The sequence below is a fragment of the Empidonax traillii genome, unplaced genomic scaffold (genome assembly GCF_003031625.1).
Source record: "Empidonax traillii isolate 1590-97213 ecotype Southwest subspecies unplaced genomic scaffold, ASM303162v1 scaffold1392:size131462, whole genome shotgun sequence".
In the NCBI taxonomy this organism is placed as follows: domain Eukaryota; kingdom Metazoa; phylum Chordata; class Aves; order Passeriformes; family Tyrannidae; genus Empidonax; species Empidonax traillii.
Window position 1 is genome coordinate 71649 of NW_020956585.1, and position 19028 is coordinate 90676.

General features: G+C 58.6%; 1 protein-coding gene across 1 annotated transcript in view; it reads left to right on the forward strand.

The window, feature by feature from the left end:
* The window catches only part of DCHS1 (dachsous cadherin-related 1), a 42597-nt gene that overhangs the window by 17907 nt on the left and 5662 nt on the right, over window positions 1-19028 (forward strand). The window contains exons 5-19 of the mRNA XM_027907020.1: window positions 462-698; window positions 1006-2025; window positions 2409-2596; window positions 7184-7280; window positions 7441-7598; window positions 9207-10041; window positions 10449-10688; window positions 11129-11254; window positions 11491-11700; window positions 12231-13094; window positions 13562-13675; window positions 16032-16243; window positions 16386-16540; window positions 17779-17909; window positions 18360-18646. Of these exons, the coding sequence (XP_027762821.1) occupies window positions 462-698; window positions 1006-2025; window positions 2409-2596; window positions 7184-7280; window positions 7441-7598; window positions 9207-10041; window positions 10449-10688; window positions 11129-11254; window positions 11491-11700; window positions 12231-13094; window positions 13562-13675; window positions 16032-16243; window positions 16386-16540; window positions 17779-17909; window positions 18360-18646 (4874 nt within the window). The remainder of the gene's footprint in view (window positions 1-461; window positions 699-1005; window positions 2026-2408; window positions 2597-7183; window positions 7281-7440; window positions 7599-9206; window positions 10042-10448; window positions 10689-11128; window positions 11255-11490; window positions 11701-12230; window positions 13095-13561; window positions 13676-16031; window positions 16244-16385; window positions 16541-17778; window positions 17910-18359; window positions 18647-19028) is intronic.

Here is a 19028-nt window from a genome sequence, read left to right on the forward strand (position 1 = left end):
AGCAGGTGACTGGGATGAGACAGGCACTACCAGCCCTCCTAACACAGGCCTACCTCCTTCACAGGGCCTGTCAATTATGGTACTTCAGTCCCAAAGCCTCCCCATAGACCAGGACCCACCTGCTGTGTCATGACCCTCACCCTGTGCCCCACATTAGAAAGTCCTCTCGCCTCCTTTCTCTCTCCCAAGACCTGCCCTCTGGCTCGTGTCCCTCAGACTGTACCAGTGCTTAGCTCAGGGCTGGGTATAAGGTTGAGTGGGGAGTATTTGGGCAGGCTTTCCTGGAAGGGCTCCTCTCCTTCACTCCAACTCCTCCATAGCAAGCTCCCACTGTGATTCACATTGTTTCCTGTCCCCTCTGATCTGTCTTTTCCAACTTATGGTTTGGCCTATCCCCTGGTGCCAGGTGACAGACAAGGGTGCATCATAGTGCCCCATCAATGAATGGCTTTCTTCCCCAGGTGTCATCTCCCTGTCGTGGTCCCTGAGTGGCAAAGCCAACACCCTGGTGCAGCTGGTGATCTCTGCGCAGGACGGGGGGGGCTTGCAGGCACAGCCAAATGCCCGGGTGAACATCAGCATCGTGGAGGGCACAGTCTCACCTCCTGTCTTTGAGCAAGCTCAGTACTTCTTCACTGTGCCCGAAGACATGTCGCAGGGTGCCAGCGTGGGGGCTGTCCAGGCCCACAACCCTCCAGGTAAGGGCTCGTCCCTTTCGCATGCTGTCACTTTCCCTGTCCCCACACCATCCTCAACGTCCAGCACCCTCCACATTTCCTCACAGAGCAGCCCTGCTCCAGGAGCTCCACACACACACACACACAGTCTGAATGTGCACCCTATGACTGTCACCCAGCTCAGCGTGTCTGCTTACACATGTCGCTACACACACCTGTGCATCCATGAGTGTGGGCACAGTGCTGCTGGACATCTCAGACCACCTCCAGCACAGCCAGCACTGCCCAGCCTGCTGCCATTCTCCTGTCTCCATCCCTTTGTCCACAGGTCACGCTGATGACATCTTCTATTCCATCTCCTCGGGGGATCCTCATGGCTACTTCTCCATCGACTCGGCCTCGGGGCAGCTCCGCACCAACCTGCCTCTGGATCACGAGTCCCAGGCAGTCCTCATCCTGGATGTCCAGGCCCGGAGCGGTTCACCCCCCGCCTACAGCAACACACGCGTGAAGATCTCTGTGTCAGACGTGAATGACAATGTGCCGGCATTCCCAAGCCCCTCCGACTCCATCTTGCTGCCAGAGGCGACAGAACCTGGGACTGTAGTCTACACCGTGCAGGCTGAGGACCGAGACAGCGGTGCCAACGGCCAGGTGACCTTCGAGCTGGTGTCAGGAGGTGAGGGCACCTTTGGTGTGGAACGCACCTCGGGGGCGGTGCGGCTCCTTGGGGCCCTGCAGTACGAGGTCAGCTCAGCCTACAGCCTGGCCATCGTGGCCCGGGACAGCGGCGTCCCACAGCTCAGCTCCACCTTCACGCTGCTGGTGCACGTGCAAGCTGAGGATGACAACGGGCCCATCTTTGACACTCTCACCTACCGCGTGGAGGTCCAGGAGGGTGTCCCCGTCTCCACCCGCTTCCTGCAGGTGAGGGCCCTGGCACACGACGTGGAATCCACAGCCCTTACCTACCACCTGCGTGCAGATGGGGACGCTGCCAGCTTCGGCATCGTGCCCGAGAGCGGCTGGCTGTACGTCAAAAGCGCCCTGGACCGGGAGATGCGGGACCTGTATGTGCTGACGGTGCTGGCCTCGGTGGGAGGCAGCGGGGCTGCGGGGGATGCCCGGAAAACCGGCACCAGCACCGTGCGGATCAGCATCACTGATGAGAACGACAACAGCCCTCGGCTGAGCGAGGAGCGGTACTTCTTCACCGTGCCTGAGAACCAGGCTCCTGGCAGCACTGTGGGGAGGGTGACGGCCAGCGACCGGGACGCGGGGCAGAACAGCCGGCTCACCTACCGCCTGCTCCAGCACGATCCCAACTTCCTTATCCACACACAAACAGGTGAGAGACTCCTGGCTTTCTAGGTGGGGCTGACTGGTGGGAAAGCCCAGGGCAGGACAGCAGTGATGGCAGCCAGGCCAGTGCAGCAGCAGAATAGGCATCTTCCTGCCCCTGCAGTGCTGGGCTCCAGCAACACAGCTGAGCACAGGCTCTGCTCTAAGGCATCTCGAGGGCTGAGCTGTGTCCCCACCTCTGTGTCCCCACCTCTGTGTTCCCACTTGTGTTGTGCTTGTCCCATCCCTGAAAGTGTTCAAGGCCAGGTTGGACAGGGCTTGGGACGACCTTGTTTGGTGGAAGGTGTCCCTGCCCATGGCAGTGAGGTGGAACAAGGTGGGCCTGAAGTTACCTTCCAACCCAAACCCTTCTGGGATTCTCCTTCGCAGGAGAGGTCAGCACCAAGCACAGCCTGGACCGGGAGCAGCAGTCCAGCTTCCAGCTCCTGGTGATCGTACAGGATGGGGGAGCACCGCCCCGCAGTGCCACTGGAACCATCTATGTCACCGTGCTGGACGAGAATGACAATGCTCCTGTTTTCCTCCATGTGGGCAGTGGTCAGGAGCTGCCCGTGCAGGTAGAGGCACAGGCTGGGGTGCTGTTGAGGCAGGGATCAGGTGGCCTCTGGATATGGGGCAGGTGGTTCTGCTGGGGGATGGGGAGGGGTAGGGAGACCCAGGAGAGTTTTGGGGTGGGAGATGAGCAGGCACGAATCAGATCTATGCAGCAGTCAGGGCAGTCTGGCCAATTTGACTGGCAGGATGGGCAATGTCTTTGGGCAATGCAGACATCCTGGTGACAGGGCAGTCAAGGTCTGCAGAGGGCTCTGGCACCAGCAGGACTGGCCAGCAGACAGAAGCTCTTGGCTTGCATGTGCCGGCAGGGAGGGATGGCAAGAGGACCCCTGAACCTGACCCAGAAGAGCCAGGGTAAGCAATTGTGAGTGGGAAGGTGCAGGATGCCATCACCTAGATCTGGAGATTTTGAGTACAGCCACACTTATTTCTGGAAGGTCAAGAAAGCAGTGCACAGCTGGGCTTGGCACGCACAGTGGTTTTCTGGGAATCTGCCGTGGCTGCCAGCCCAGCTTTCCCTCAGGACTCTGGTGGTAGCAGTCACCAGGCACTGCATGTGCTGCAGACACAGTTATGTGGGTGCTCCTCAGGAGAAGTGGGTGAGGACCAGCCCCTCATCTTTCTGCCTCTGATCTGCTGTGTCCCTGAGAGCTGCACGAGGGGCAAGGGCTCACAGGAGTCGGCCAAGGATCACTGGCAGCAGCAGAGCAGGGTGAGCAGCCAGAGCCCTGGCCTCATCTCCTTGACACAGGATCAGCCTGTGGCTGGACACTGCACATCAGGCTGTGTGCTCAAAGCCCCTCACGTGGGGCTGGCTCAGACACATCAAGGTGATAGAAACCACTCTCTGTCACAGATGCTGCCTGAGCCACGCACACTGTACAGGTCAGAGCAGGCAGATCTGTGTTGGTGGTCACTGCCCATCTGGGTGACACAGGACCTGGGGACGCTCTGCAGCTCCAGCCAGGCCTTCCCTGTTCATTGCTGCTTCCCTTCCTGTTCCAGAGTGCAGCCATCCCCTGCCCAGATGCCTTCTCGCATGCCCTGCTCTGCTGGGAGCAATGCTAGTAGGATTTGGCCTGGGTGAATGCATCTCCCAGGGCCTGAAGGAGGCAGAGAAGATAGTTAGTCTTGCCCTCTCTCTGAGCAACACTCTGGGAGCAGAGCAGGTGAGGGAGCAGCCAGCCACAGCATGGCTGAGCTGCACTGGACAGGCTCTGCAATGCAGCAGTGCTCACAGCCAGGGTCTGTGTGAGCCCTGCTCCTGTGTGGGGACACCCGTGACATGCTGCATGGCAGGATCTGCAGCTGATCCCAGTGCCTGGGGGCACGAAGCGCTGCAAGTGCCCTGCTAGGGCTTGGGAGGGCTCTGCTTATACAAAGGGACCACAAAAGCAGATGTGTCCTTCAGGGGACAGGACAAAGCTGGGATGGGTTCAGAGCCCTGAGGGCAGGTAAATGCTGCAGTGACTCTGAGCAAACACCTGTTGGGGCACTTTGGTTTGCAACCTCCTACTGGAAATAGGGAGAGGAAGTGCAGGAAGAGCCCACTGTTAGCCATGGTTTGGGTGTAGAAGAGAGGCTTGGAGGGAAAAGTGAAAACTGGACGATAACACAAAGCTCCGTGATTCCCTGCAGACATGCTTGGTGCTGCGTTTATGTTGGTGTTCATCAGGCAAAGCAGAGGAGGGTTTCATGTCAGCACCTTCCAGCATCAGCTGGAGGAGTGTCTTGTGGGGGGAATTCTAAGTTGAAGCAAGTTGGTGACACGCTGGCAGGACCAGGGGCATTTGCGAAGGGTCTGCAATAATGGATCCTCCCAGGGAATGGTCTCTAGGAGAGGGGAGAGGGTACAAAGGGAAGGAAAAAGAGGTCTGTTTTCACAGAGGGGGTGCCCTTGGTGCTGCTGTTTGGCTGTATCCTCCTGAAGAGGTGAAGGTTGATGTCACTGGTCTATTCACAGCAATCAAGGTGAGGGCTCCCAGTGAAAAACTGTAGAAGAATCATCTTTCGCTGTTCAGTCAGGAAAGATGATGGGAGATGAAATCACTGCTGCTAACTGGAGAGAGACACTGATGGGACTTACACAGTGGTGGGCTCTGAACTGGCTGCTTCAGTCTGGGGAGAAGCCTGGGGCTCTGTGAAAGTGTCACCCCAGGCTCAGCACAGGCAAAGAGGCAAATCAGATGCTGAGTTTAATTAGAAAAGGAACAGAGAATGAAAGAAAACATCATTACCACACCTTAGATTCTGCTCACTCTCTCTGCCCGGCTCTGTTCCCTAAGTGAGCAGAAGTGCTAGAAATGGCTCAGAAAAGGATGTTAATGGGATCTCTGGCAGATAATGGTTTCCATGCAGAAAGGAAATAGTTGGACATTCTTTGGCATGGATAAAGCTGCAGGAATATCGCAGAGGTGTGCAGAGAGTCATGGGGAAATGAGAAGTTGCTTTTTTCACAAGACTGGGCAGCTCCATAAGAACTGACCAGGCAGCAGGTTTAAAATAAACACAGGCAGCACTTTTTCATGCAGAACATAATTAAATTGTGAAATCATTGCCCAAAGTTGCATGGGTTCAAAACTAGATGAATTCATGGAAAGAAAAAAATATCCATCAAAGGCTGTTGAACACAAATACGATCTGTGGCTCAGGAAGTGTCTGAGCCACAGTAGGCTGGGAGCCGGGGAGGTTCACAGCAGGATTGTTCCACACATACCATGTTTCTCACATCTTCTCCGTATATCCACTGCCAGCCCCTGCCAGAGCTGGCCTGTGGCCAGAATGGCTCTGTGAACTTGGAACCAGGCTGGTGTTTGCAGCAACCTTCAGGTGGCCTGGCTACTCTCACCAGTTTGCAGAGGCAAGGCCACTGCTATTGCTGTTTATTCCTGTTTGAGCAGTTGAACTGGCATTTGGATGTGGGGCTGTGTGGGTGCTGCTCATGGGACTCCTCTGCCAGGTCTGCCTTCCCTGGAGAGGTCTGATTCCTCATGGAAGGGGGACATGTCCCTGCCCACTGAGCAGGAGCCACTCATGTCTGGACTGAGGGCAGCAGGGACAGTGTGAGGGCAGACCCTGCCCCAGCCGGTGGTGGGGAGAGGTTGGAAGGGGCTCTGAAGTGTGGCCCCATGCAGAGGTGTCCACGCAAGCTCTCCCTTCGTGGAGGGCCAGGCTATATTTAGGTCTGTGCCTCCATCGCTGCTGTGAAGAGCTGTTCCAGATTCCTTGATCTGGTACTAGAAACCATCTCTTCATTTCCAGCCTAAACTAATTTCTGACCATTTTATACTTATTTGTTCTCGTGCCAATATTGTGTTTTTGCTTAAAAAGCTCTCTTCTCTCTCTGGAATTTCCCTCCCTCTCCCAATGTTTACAGAGCGCAGTCCCAGCACTGCTTGGCCTGGCTGAATGAGTCCAACTCCTCTGGTCTCCCCTTCCAGGGCTCCAGCACGGTGCCAGCAGCTTGGGCAATAGCCCCGGCCCTCACCTTCACTTGGGAGCCCGCAGCCTCTCCTCCAGAGTCCTGCTCAGATTCCACTTGTCCCTCTCCTGAATGCATTAGGAGACACAGATCACCCTGCACAGCTGGGTCTGGAAAAGTGGTCTGTGCCTCGGGATGTGCTGACGGGATGGGAATGCTTGAGGTCTGTCCCCTTGGGGTGGGAATTTGGCATCTGCTGGGACGGAAGGAACTGCAGGGCCTGTGCCAAGCAGGAATCCTGCTCCACCAAGGAGTCTGTGCTGGAGGAGGCTTATCTGCAGCAGGGAAGGGATGTTTGCTGAGGGTGATCCCAAAACCTGACAGGTGCTGAGGAGCATTGATGGGGATGCGTCCAGTTCCATAACTATCCAGGAAAGGTGTTTGTGTACAGTGCTGTTACGTGTGGTCTCTGAGGGGAAGCTGGTAACTCCCCTCAGGACATCAGGTCACCTGAGCACGTGTGTGATTGATTTCTCAATAGTCTTGTGCTGCATTAGCATAAAACATGGGTCTAAAGTGCCCAGAGACAGTCAGTGCTACCCAGAAACAAAGGAGGGAAGGGAAAATTCCCGAGTAGAGGTGCCTGAGCCAAGGAAGATCTGCTAGTTGCATTTCCAGAGGTGGCAAACCTCCCAGCCTGGCTGTGGGAACTGAGGAGATGACTGGCTGCAGCCAGGGAGGCTGGCATTGGGCTGTCAGGGCTCACACCTTGGCATTGGCAGCTGGAGCGTTCTGTTGGGGCAGAGGGAACCAGGACTGTTGTGGAGCCCTGCACTTTCCTATCTGCAGAGGCTCTGGGTGTAATATGGGTGAACCAGTGCCCTCCCACAGCCCTGCAGTGTGCCCCCACCATGCTGAGCAGGTTTTGAAACAGGGCAAAAAGGAAGGAGGACTGGCAAGGCAGAGCCTCCCCTGGCCAGTGTCACTGCAGACTCCTCCATGTTTCCAGCCTCAGGCACAACCTGTAGGTTCTCCCAGGGGTCTGTGCCATGGGTAAGATGTAGGGCTGGTGCAGGAGAGCACAGACCCCGTGCCATGCTTGGGGAGCTGTGGGGGTGATCTGAAGAGTGCCTTGTGCCACTCAGCTGCTCCCTGGGCTGTGCTGCAGGTGCTGGAAGAGAAGCCATCGGGACTTTTGGTCGCCTCCCTGCAGGCCAAGGACCCTGACGAGGGGGAGAATGGGACCATCATCTACTCACTGATAGGTATGAGCTCCAAAACTGGCGAATCGATGCTACTCTGCATTGCAGCCTTCACCCGGGCAGATGGGTGCCCACTGCCCAGGACCCCCACACTGTGCTCCCCCTCCTTCCTGCCCTGCCCTGCCCTCCCTCCTCCTTGGCAGCGTTTCAATTCTCTCTGCAGGAGCCTGGGCAGAGCGTTTCACCCTTCACGTGGCTACTGGAGAGCTGCGGACGGCCACAGCTCTGCGTCGGGCTGACCGCGCCGAGTACATCTTCACGGTGACAGCCAGCGACCGCGGCGCGGTGCCTCGCAGCACGTCAGCCATCGTTCGTGTCCAGGTACCCAGTACCCAGCTCCTCCTGTCCCTGCATCCCAGCTCCTCCAGTTCCTCCTGTCCCTGTCCTCCTGTACCATCTACCCCTTGCCTCTTGAACACCTTCCAGCTGTCAGCCTTTCTCCCTGCCTCCTCACCCTCCACCACCTTCATCCTTGGGAACCTTCAGCCCTTGCTCAGCTGTTGATCCAACCCTAAAATCCATGTGGAGAACCTGAAATGGGAAGAGATGGGTCCATCTGCCCCTGCACATGTTCTCATTTCCATAGTGGCCAACCACAGTTCTGCCTTCTCTAAGCCTTGGACAGCCAACTCTGTCCTAGATACCTTGGTGCAGGGAAGAATTCAGATGTCCCCTGCACAGAGACATCCATTCTTCCCTTCCATTCTTCTCCCATCTACTGAAATTGGTGTTCTGACCCCCAGGATGTCTGTTCTGACCCACAGCACATTCTGACGTCTTTGTCACTTCGGCACTCCTTGCCTCGTACTGCCTGGACAGCCACATCCTTTCTCTTCTGTTAATAATGAGCTTCCTTTTACAACAGAGTCTCTGGTTCCCCCCATCAAGGCACTCTCACAAAACACTGTTTCACAGCTTCCTGTCCCTGTCCTTGCAGGTGTTGAGGCCGTTTGACTCTCCATGCTGTGCCATCCCCACCAGCCCTGCCCATCACTTCCCTTTCTGTCACACAGTCGTCCCCGCTCTGTGCCTTTCCCCTGTTAGTTTGGGAACTCCATGTGTGCTCCCATACCAGAGCCCAGCTTCAGCGCAGGCAGGTGCAATACACCACGTTCTCTTGAGGAGCAGAGCCGGTGTTAGCCTGGCACATCTGCCTTCAGCTACCCACTATATGTTTGATACCATTTCCTTTTACACCATGTCTGTAACAGTTCTTGTCAGCAAAGCTTATTCTGGACTCTCCAGAGCACTGGGGCCAGGCTGGCCATCCCCAGTGTGCTGGTTTGCATCCCTGTAACACAGGGTTTGCTTGACAGTCGCTGGGTTTGATCCCCTCTGGGCTGACAGGTTTGATTTTATTCCCATTTTTCCCAGCGCCTTGACAGCAGTGTACTGAGTTCTTCAGTGGGTTTTCCATTTAGATCACACTGCGGTGGCCTTTTCAGCATTCTCTCTCCCATCCACAGGTGCACCTCATCCCCAAATTACCTTTACATAACGCTAGTATCTCTAATAAAATTAGAGATAGTATTTATTTATCTTGGGGTCATACTGGGTTCTCTCTCTTCCTGTACATCCCATTGGGATGAGCATGACCTCTCTTCTTGCCCAGTCTTGCTTATGTTTGCATGATTGTTTCTGCTGCTGTCTGTTGCCTTTGTGTTATCTGACAGTTACAGGACCAAGGAGTGGCTGAGGGAAGGCACCTGTGGAGGTCACCTTGTCCAGCCCCCTGCTTAGGCGGGGTCATTGAGGTGGCTTTTGGCTGTGTCCAAGGCTGGAGACTCTACCACCTCTCTGGTGCCAGGGCTTGGGCACCTTGACAATGAAAAGTGTACCCTGAGGACCAGAAGGACCCTCCTGTGTTCCAGCGTGTGCCCTGGCACACAGCCCCCTGCGCGTGCCCCTCACTGCTGCCTCTCCTCGCAGGTGCTGCCATCCTCCCGTGTGCTGCCACGGCCTGATGCCACCGTGCTGACCCTGCACCCTCTCGAAGGGATCAAGCCGGGATCTGTGATTGGCTCGGTGGCCCCCCCGGATGCCCCTGCGCGAGGACAGCTGACCTACACGGTGGTAGGAGGTGGTGGGGACGGCACCTTTGTGGTTGACAGTGTGACAGGGGAGATTTATGCTGCCCGGGAGCTGGACTATGAAGCTGGAGCACGGCACGTGCTCCAGGTGAGTGCCGAGGACACGCAGCACGGTTATCCCTCCAGCCGGCTGGTGCTGGTCCAGATCCATGTGCAGGACTGCAACGACCAGGCGCCCACCTTCCCTGAAGATCCTATCACCATCGTGGTGCCGGAGAATGCCCAGGCTGGCTCCTCCATCTTCACCTTCCAGGCATTGGATGGGGATGGGGTAGGCCCCAATAGCCAGGTGCGCTACACCCTGCTGCACCTGGAGCCCGCTGGGGCCCCCTTCCAGCTCGACAGCCGCTCAGGGCAGCTGACCCTGAGCCAGGGCCTCGACCGGGAGGCTGCTGCCTCCTTCCTGCTGGTGGTGGAGGCCACGGACCAGGCCCGCAACGTCAGCCAGCGCCGCTCGGCCGCCGTCACCGCCCGCGTATTCGTGACCGATGAGAACGACAACACGCCCATCTTCCTCTCCCCGGCCACTGTCAGCATCATGGAGGACCAGCCCACGGGCTTCGTGGCACTGCACGTGGTGGCCCAGGACAGCGACCTGGGAGAGAATGGACGTGTGAGCTACTCCTTGCGAGCAGGCAATGGCGACAGCCGCTTCCACCTCAATCCCAGCACTGGTGAGGGCTAGGAGCATGCAGGGGTGGCAGCATGAACACTGGGAACGTGGAGGCTGAGGAGGGTGCAGAGGTACATGGGGATGTTGCATGGTGCGTGGGAGGAGACCGGGGGCTGGGAAGCCTGGAGGAAGGAGATTAGGGGTGCAGGAAGCCCCAAGCACAGTATCTGGTTGGAGCAGTGTTGCTGATCTCTGAGACCTGTCTGTCCTAGCAGACCCCAGTGCCTGCAGCCTCATAGCAGACTTATCCCAAGAGCTGTCAGCCCCACTGCCACTGGTCCCAGCTCACCCCACTGCCACTGGTCCCAGCTCACCCCAGTGCCGCTGGTCCCAGCTCACCCCAGTGGTACTGGTCCCAGCTCGCCCCAGCACCACTGGTCCCAGCTCGCCCCTCTCCTGTACCCACAGGTGCACTCTCCATTGTGCGGGCCCTGAACCGGGAGGAGGTGGCACAGCACAACCTGACGGTGGTGGCCATGGACCACGGCTTCCCACGCCGCTCCGCCACACAGCTGCTGACCGTGCTGGTGCTGGATGTCAATGATGAGGCTCCTGCCTTTGAGAAACCCGAGTATGAAGCCCACATCATGGAGAACCTGCCGGCCGGCAGTCCGGTGCTGCAGGTCCTGGCCACGGACCGGGATCTGGGTGAGGACACACACAGGAGCGGGCTGCCCAGTTCAGTCAGGGTCCATCTGGACATGCAGCCCCCGGACTGGGCATACCCTGCTTGCTTCTGCTGGTCTGGAGAGCCTGCCTGACCAAAGGGAAGGATCAGCACCTGGCCTGGAGGTGGGAGATGGCCTGGATCCTGGTAGAAGCTGAGAATGGAACAGGGATTGTGGTTCCCTCTGCTCCCCCTGGCCGGTGGCCTTTGTTCTGCAGAGGCTCCTTGGGCCATGTGCACCCCTATCAGCTGGGCTGGGCTGGGACCCCCAAACACCTCTCTGCTCCCAGGGAGCAAGCCCACCCTCTTTCTCAGCCTGTGAGCCCAGGTGGGAGCTGAGAGCAGAGGGGTGTAGGGCTGGGAGCTGAATGAGGCACTGGGCTGCTTCAGGGCCACTGTCAGACCTCCTTCCTCCCCGCAGGTGCCAACGGGCAGGTGTCCTATGGGGGTCTCTCTGGGGGGCCGTTCTCCATCCACCCACAGACAGGGCTCATTGTCACCACGCGTCCCCTAGACCGGGAGGAGCAGGAGCAGCATGTGCTGACGGGTAGGTGACGAGAGGCAGCAAGCAGGGGGCCGGGGGGTAGATATTGGCTCCCTGCTTCTGGAGGGGGAGCATTGCAGGGAAGGCAGCCCACGGGGAGGGAGGGGTGTCTGTGGGGCACAGCAGGCCTGTGGAGTGGTTTGGAGGTGCAGGAATGCTGGTGCTTCCATGCCTGGGCACTGGCATATGGCGCCAAGGCCGTAGCTCCCGGTTGGCAGGGCGCTCTCTGTGTCCTGCAGTGTATGCGCGGGACGCTGGCCTGCCCCCCAGCCTCTCCAAGGCCACCGTGCGGATCACAGTGGGGGACGAGAATGACCACGCACCACACCTGGAGAGTGAGTCCTGCTCCGTGGAGGTCCCTGAGAACCAGAGCCGCGTGGCACTCTACACCCTGCGGGCCACTGATCCCGACGGTGGAGAGAACGGGCGCTTGGAATACCGGGTGACAGGTGAGGTGCAGTGGGAGTGCACAGCTGGGCAAGCGTGGTTCTTCTGTGCTCCCCTGGCTCCAGTGACATCACCAGCAGCAGGTTCCCTTCCCACCTCAGTTCTCTCCTGCTCCAAACTGCACTGCACTACTGCCACCTCTCAGCCCTCGAACTTTTCTGCCCCCAGTAGAGTACCCCAAGGTCTGGACAGGCTCCACTCCTCATTCCCCAGGCTCATGTCTGGTTTCCTGGGCTTAGACCAGTTCCACACCTCTCCTGACTGCTCTGAGCTGTGAATTCACAGATTGCGAAGTGAGCTCTCTGCTGTATCCTGCCACACATTATGTGGGGAGCCCCCATGACAGCAGCACTGGCCTGTGAGTGGTTGAAGTCAGTTTTTCAAATGGAGCTGACCCAAGGAAGTTTGGTCCCACTTGGGCCTACTCTCCCCGCTCCCCCAGGGCACGTGGTGGTGGGCTTCCTGCTGTCCAGGGCCTTCCTCATCCCAGTTATAGTCATGCTGCTTTGTTATTCCCCCTCTTCTCTTCCAGATGGAGACCCTGGGCAGGATTTCAGCCTAGACCCCATCTCTGGTGTCCTCTCCACTGCACGTGCCCTCGACCGGGAGCAAGTTGCTTCCTACAGCCTCACAGTGGTGGTGCAGGACCACGGCTCTCCCCCACGCAGTGCCACCATGTCGCTGACTGTGCAGGTGTTGGACCTCAATGACAACACACCCAGTTTTGCTCAGGCCACCTACGCGGTGGAGGTACCAGAGGACTTGCCAGTCGGTGCCCTGGTGCTGCAGCTGGTGGCCGAGGACCCCGACGAAGGCACCAACGGGCAGGTCTCCTACTACCTGGGCAATGAGTCGCTGGGCATGTTCCAGGTGGAGCCACAGAGTGGACACATCCGGAGCGCCCAGGCGCTGGACCGGGAGCGCCAGCCCAGCTACAGCTTCCTGGCCAAGGCAGTGGACTCAGCGCCGTGGGAGCCCAAGAGCGCGGCCGTGCGTGTCACCATCACAGTACGAGACGTCAATGACCACGCCCCGGCCTTCCTGCACAGCCCACTCACTGTCAACCTGTCCCGCCACACGCCGCTCAAACAGGTGGTGGCCACCATGAGGGCCGAGGACAGGGACGCAGGAGCCAACGCCTCCATCCTGTACCGACTTGCCACCCCAAGCTCTGCCTTCGCCATCAACTCCTACACGGGGGACATCCAGCTTCTGCAGCCCCTGGGCTCGCTCAGCCAGCGCCAGCGGACACTCTTCATCCTGGCCACGGACCTGGGGCAGCCGGCTCTCTCCTCCACTGGGGTGGTGGTGATCCACGTGCAGGAGGAGCCGTACCGCGGGCTGCGCTTTCCCCGTGGCACCAGTGACGTGGCCCTGGCCGAAAATGCCGCCCCAGGTACCTGCTGGCAGTGACAGCAAGCACTGGGATGGAATGGGACAGGATGGGAGGGGAGGTGGGAGCAGCGCTGTGGGGAGCTCAGACCAGGGAGCACTGCAGGGTCTGGGGAAGCCCCATTAAGCTTTGGGTAGACCCAAGGGACTGCAGCGTTCCAGTGCCCAGGCTGGTCAGGATGGTGTCCCTGTGGGCTGGCCTCAGGGTGTTCCGATCACTAGAGGCAGCCACGGACACCCAGGTGCTCCTGGAAGGTCTCCAGGGTCACAGACCACAGAGGGGTCATGGACAGGTGCCACAACTCCAGGCTCCCAGCCCAGCATTACCATTAGTTCTTGTGTTCCCTGTCAGCAGTGTCCTCAGGCAGAGCAGTGCTCCTGTGGTACAGCAGGTGCTGCCACATGCCACCCTGACCCTCTGGCACCTGCCCCAAGGCTCTGCTGTCCCTTCACACCCTTTCTCTCTCCCAGGCACTGCAGTGGCGAGTGTCCAGGCCGTGCACACGGGGGGCTCCTCGGGGCGCATCACCTACAGCATTGTCAGCGGCAACGAGAGGAACACCTTCCTTATCCAGCCCAGCTCAGGTACAGCTCCAGGAACACCTGGGGAGCTCTGCCCATGCTTGGCTGCTCAGAGGCCCCCAGGGCTCGGGAACACTGCTCACAACTCTGTACCCAATTCTGTCAGTTGAGAGGTGTTGGGACTGGGATGTGGAACTGCCCTGTCCAGTGGCTGTTAGCACTGCTCCCAGTGCTCTTGTGGTCCTCCCAGAACTAGACCTTACCCCAAAATCTCAGAGCACAGGGTTAGATGGGATATAGGTAAGAAATTCTTCCCTGGGAGGGTGGGGACGCCCTGGCATGGGTTGCCCAGAGAAGCTGTGGCTGCCCCATCCCTGGAAGTGTTCAAGATTAGGTTGGACAGGGCTTGGAGCAATCTGGGCTGGTGGAAGGTGTCCCTGCCCATGGCAGGGAGGGTGGACTAGATGACCTTTAAAGGTCCCTTCCAACTCAAGCCAGTCTGGGATTTTGTGATATGAGAAAGCTGGTCGTCAGAGCCCAGACATGCAGCAAGAACTTCTTGTTAAAGTCCTGTTCTCCTGTGCCCACATGGTGGTTGGGTCCAGGATGGGACCCAAGAAATCTCACTGACACTGCCTGTGCCCTCTTCAGCCCATGGCCACTCTGCAGGTGCTTGTGAGCCACCCGTGGGAGAGCACAGTGTGCATCCTTCGGCACCGTGACCAAGTACTGGCCTCTGTCAGTCACCCATGGCTACAGCAGGCAGTGCTCAGCCATGCAGAAGAGCCCATCTGACATCAGGGTGCCTGTAGCAGTCCTCTGTCACCACGCGTCCCGTCAGCCACTGCATGGCCCCCTCTGGCATCTCGGTGTCATCGTGAGCCCCCCCACACCACAGCACAGCACTGCGGGGAGGCCAGGCCAGCCCCCTGCATCCCAAGAGGAGGTCTCAGCCCCCTCAGGGTCATGGTCCCACCAAGTCCTGAGGGGCCTGAGTTGCAGGTTTCCTGCTGCAACCGCAGGAGTGGGTCTGTGTGAGGCTAATGTTTGGAAGTGAGCATAGCGTGGCCATGGAGCTGTGTGACTTCACAGTGCCTGTGACACTGGTCTGCATGGCACACTGCTGTGGGGGCACAGGACCACTCCCCATCATCCCTGTTCCTTTGCATCCTCTTCTTGTGCCCCTGCTCAAGCCGTGTGTGCCCATGGTTCCCAGAACACCCTGGGCACATCCTGGCTCTGCACAGTCACTGTGGCACTGCCACTTCATTCCACTGAGGAAACACTGTCCTCAGCAAATACAAGATTTTTCCAGATTTCCAGAATACAAGATTTTTCCCTTAAAACATGTCTGTCTGTGAATCCTTTGTGCCTGTAGGTGATGCTGCCCGGCCTTCTCCTGGGGCAAGGGGCCAGTGTTGTAGGCAGACATGAGGGTTTGGAGGAGGCCAACCAGAAGGGCTGGCACGGATCTGACCCCTGCCCTATGTCAGCTGCCCAGCAGGGATACAGAGGCAGGGGGTGTAAGGAGGGACAGCAGCGCAGCCAGCTCCCAGCCTGCAGGTGGCAGGAGGTGAGGACGTGGCTGTTCCCCAAACCAGGTCCCTGTGTGGGCAGCTGCCACCCGTGTCCACTCCTGGACGTGTGGTCTGGTTCACTGTGTGCCCTGGAACCCTTGTCGCCATGTCCCCTGCAAAGCTGGTGGCAGAGCTCTCACACAGGCCAGGCTTGTCCAAAGCCACACAGCTGTTCCAGATGCTGCCACTGCATCCCTGCCACTGGAGTGGTTCAGCTGCTGGTTTCATGTGGATGCTGGAACAGGCTGCAGAGAGGCTCTGCAGGACTCCTGGGGCAGAAATTCAGCCATAGGAGCTCAGTTCTCCCTTGTTCCTTGTGAACACGTGCCTGTAGGCACTCTGCCAGCTGGTTTAGTACATCCTGCTGGCTGCCCTTCTCCTTCCTAGGTAGGACAGCAACACCTTGTTGCTGCAGCATCCAGGGTGCCCATGGCTCAGGTGGGTGGCAGTTGGTGTCTGTCCTTAGAGCCCTGTGCAAGGCTCTTACTGGTGACTCTGGCTCAGAGCTGGATGAGCTTGAGTCATGATAGGAACAGCTTGTTCTGCTTCACACCTCTGTGGGGGTCTCTCACATGCTGTAATGTCAGCAGGAGGTGCTTGTTCCCAGTAAGGTGTGGAACTTATCACCCGGGGCAGTTCTCAAGGAGAATGAGAAGCTGCCCATGTGGAGAGGGCTGGGAAGGGCTCAGTGTATCTGTCCTATCCATCTGAGAATGGATGGATGGGCAGAGGGAGGGATGGATGAATGGAGGAATGAGCGGAGGGATGGATGGATGAGAGGTGGACATGCTAGTGCATCACCCCCCACCTTCATTTCCCCATCCCACTCTTCCCCCTCCCAGGTGCCATCTCGGTGCAGGACTCTAGCAGTCTGGACTTTGAGGCCAGCCCTCGGTTGCGCCTGGTGATCCAGGCAGAGACCGTGGCTTCCTTCGGCTTTATGGCCATAAACCTCATCCTTCAGGATGTGAACGACAACCTGCCCCGCTTCCAGCTGCAGAACTACGTGGCGTTCATCTGGGAGTCACAGAGCTATGACTCACCTGTCATTCAGGTAGGGCTGGGGCACAAACGGGGACACCTCAGCCCTGGCCTAGGTGAGATGAGGGGGTGGGGGCTACATGGGCCTGGGCCTGGCACCTGTACACAGGTCCTGCCTCAGGGGCTCCACAGCTGAATCTCATGTGGCTTTGCAGGTGCTGGCAGATGACCTGGACCAGGGAGCGAATGGGCAGGTGACTTACGCCATCAATCAGTCCCTGCCAATGCCAGGCTTGTACCACATCGACCCTCAGACCGGCACCATCACCACCACCGCCATCCTGGACAGGGAGATCTGGTCCCAGACCCGGTGAGTGCAGCCCGGCTGGGGGTGCAAGGACAGGGCAGAGCTATGCAGCACAGCACCAGGGCACAGGGGACACTGTCCGTGGTGCCCCCAGAGCTGTCCCAGCCTGGCTGTGAAATGGCTCTGCGAGCAGCAGGAACTGAGGGTCAGCGTGAGTGTGGGAGTGAAGGGCACAGGAGACAGATGGCCAAGATGAGCCCAAGCATGGCCCAGCTGGGTCTCTGCAGAGCTGAGGAGATTGTGAGGGGGCCCTGGGCTCATCCATCTCCCTTCCTGCCTGCTTAATCCACACCACATCTGCTCAATCCCTTCCCACCTCAGAGCACAGCATCCTTGTGTCCTGCCACATGGTGCCATGCTGCTGCACTACACGGAGCCCCCCCAGATGTCCCTTGCATCCAGCCACGCCCTCTGGGCCCCCCGCCATGTCTGCATGCTCTGAACACGTTCAGCCACTCTGCCTGCACACATATTAAATGCCTGCAAACACCCCACCAAGAGTCTGAGTCTTCACCTGCCCTTTCCCACACACCTGACTCAGGTGCAGCCCCCCAGGCCCTTTTCTCCCCCCAGCTTGTGCTCCAGAGGGTGTGGGTCCCTCTCTCCTGTCCTCCAGTGTGGGGGGCCTGGGGCATTCCTTCCATCCACAAACCTCTCACCATTCGAGAGAGGCTCCAAGTGTTCCCTAGCAGCCAGAGAGCCCCAGACACCTGCCTGCAACCCCCACAAGGTGCTCTGCCTCTACCCACACACTTTCCAGACTCCAACACGTGCCTTAGGAGTGCATACACCTGCTGCCCTGCCCCATCATGCCCTCCCTGTACCCACACCCACTGCCCCACATATGCTCTCCTACACATGCCATCCAGGTCACAGAATCACAGAATCAATTAGGTTGGAAAAGACCTCTGAGATCATTGAGTCCAGCCTATGACCAGTCACCGTGTTATCAACTAGACCATGGCACTGAGTGTCATTTCCAGTCTGCCTTTAGACACCTCCAGGGAATGCTCCTCACAGGTCCATCACCCCAGACACTTGGCTGCTGTGCATGGTTTCCCCACCACATGCACATACTCCAGCCCTGTGCACACCTGCAGTGCATATCCCAGGTGCTGTGCACACTTATGGTCCATGTCCCAGGTGCTGTGCACGTGTGCAGTGCATCTCCCAGGTGGTGTTCACGTGTGAGGTGTTCCCTTACACGTGTGTGCACGTCTGACCCTTGTGCCTTCCTGCAGTTTGGTGGTGACGGCGATGGACCGAGGGACGCCACCACTCGTGGGCTCAGCCACACTGACCGTGGTGGTGATGGATGTCAATGACAACAGCCCCACCATCCCAGTCCCCTGGGAAGTCCATGTCCCTGAGAGTAAGTACTGAGGCATTGAGGGCTGGAGCTGGGGTGTAATGGGCACCATGAGGCAGGGAGGAGCACCCAGTCAGACTGGGCTGTGTCACAATGACTCTCTTGCTGAGGGCCCAAGCTCTCTGTCACAACCCCTGTGGTGTAGCTGTGTCCTGAGGGACCTATCTGAATTCCAAACCCAGCCCAGGCCCCTGCTCTGCTGCCACAGCTCTGGCTGCAGACACTGGCCCTGCCTGTTCACAGTCCTCAGCCAGAGTACCCTGTGCCTGTGCCAACCTCCACTGGCCCTGCCAAGCTCCCAAGACCTTCCCCTTGGCCCTAGCATCTCCCTCTTCCATGGTATCTCCCCTCCTCTCTGGTGCTCAGGCTCTGGAATGAACTAGTTTCCCACCAGGTGAGCCCCGTGTGCTCCACAGTGATGGGGCTGCTCGCTCACACCTCTGCTCCCCACAGACACGCTGCTGGGCACCCAGATAGCCCAGCTGACTGGGAATGACGTGGACTCAGGCCCCGCACTCTCCTACACACTGCTGCTGGAGGGGGATGCGGTGGGCACCTTCGGGGTGCTGCGCTACGGGGGCCGCATCGCCCTGACGGGGCCGCTGGACCACGAGCAGCGCAGCCGCTACACTCTCACCCTGCGTGCCTCCGACACACGCCACGAGACCGAGGCCAACCTCACTGTCCTCGTGGAGGACGTGAATGACAACGCGCCCACCTTCACCCAGAGTTTCTATCAGGTAATGTGCGCCAGGTGTGCCAGGCAGTGCGGGCCATCCTGCATGAGCCCTCTGCAACTCCTGCCTGGTCACCTGCACAGAGGATAGGTCTGAGCCCCTCCTGGCCCCGCTTCCTGACTCCCAACCACACCCTGACACTCCTCGTGCTGTAGTGTAGAAGGGGCTGACACCACGCAGGTGACCCTGGGACCGGCCCCCGCAAGGGGCACAGCTGGTTGCAGAGGGTCCAGCTGGAATGGATGGGCACAGAGGGGAGGCCAGAGCGGCTGAGAGATGGGCCACAGCCTGGACAAATATTTGTGGTGAGACCTGGGATCCCATGGGCAGGCCCCTGATGAAGGCTGTCTCAGGCAGTGTGTACTGCAGCTCTGGAGCCCAGGCA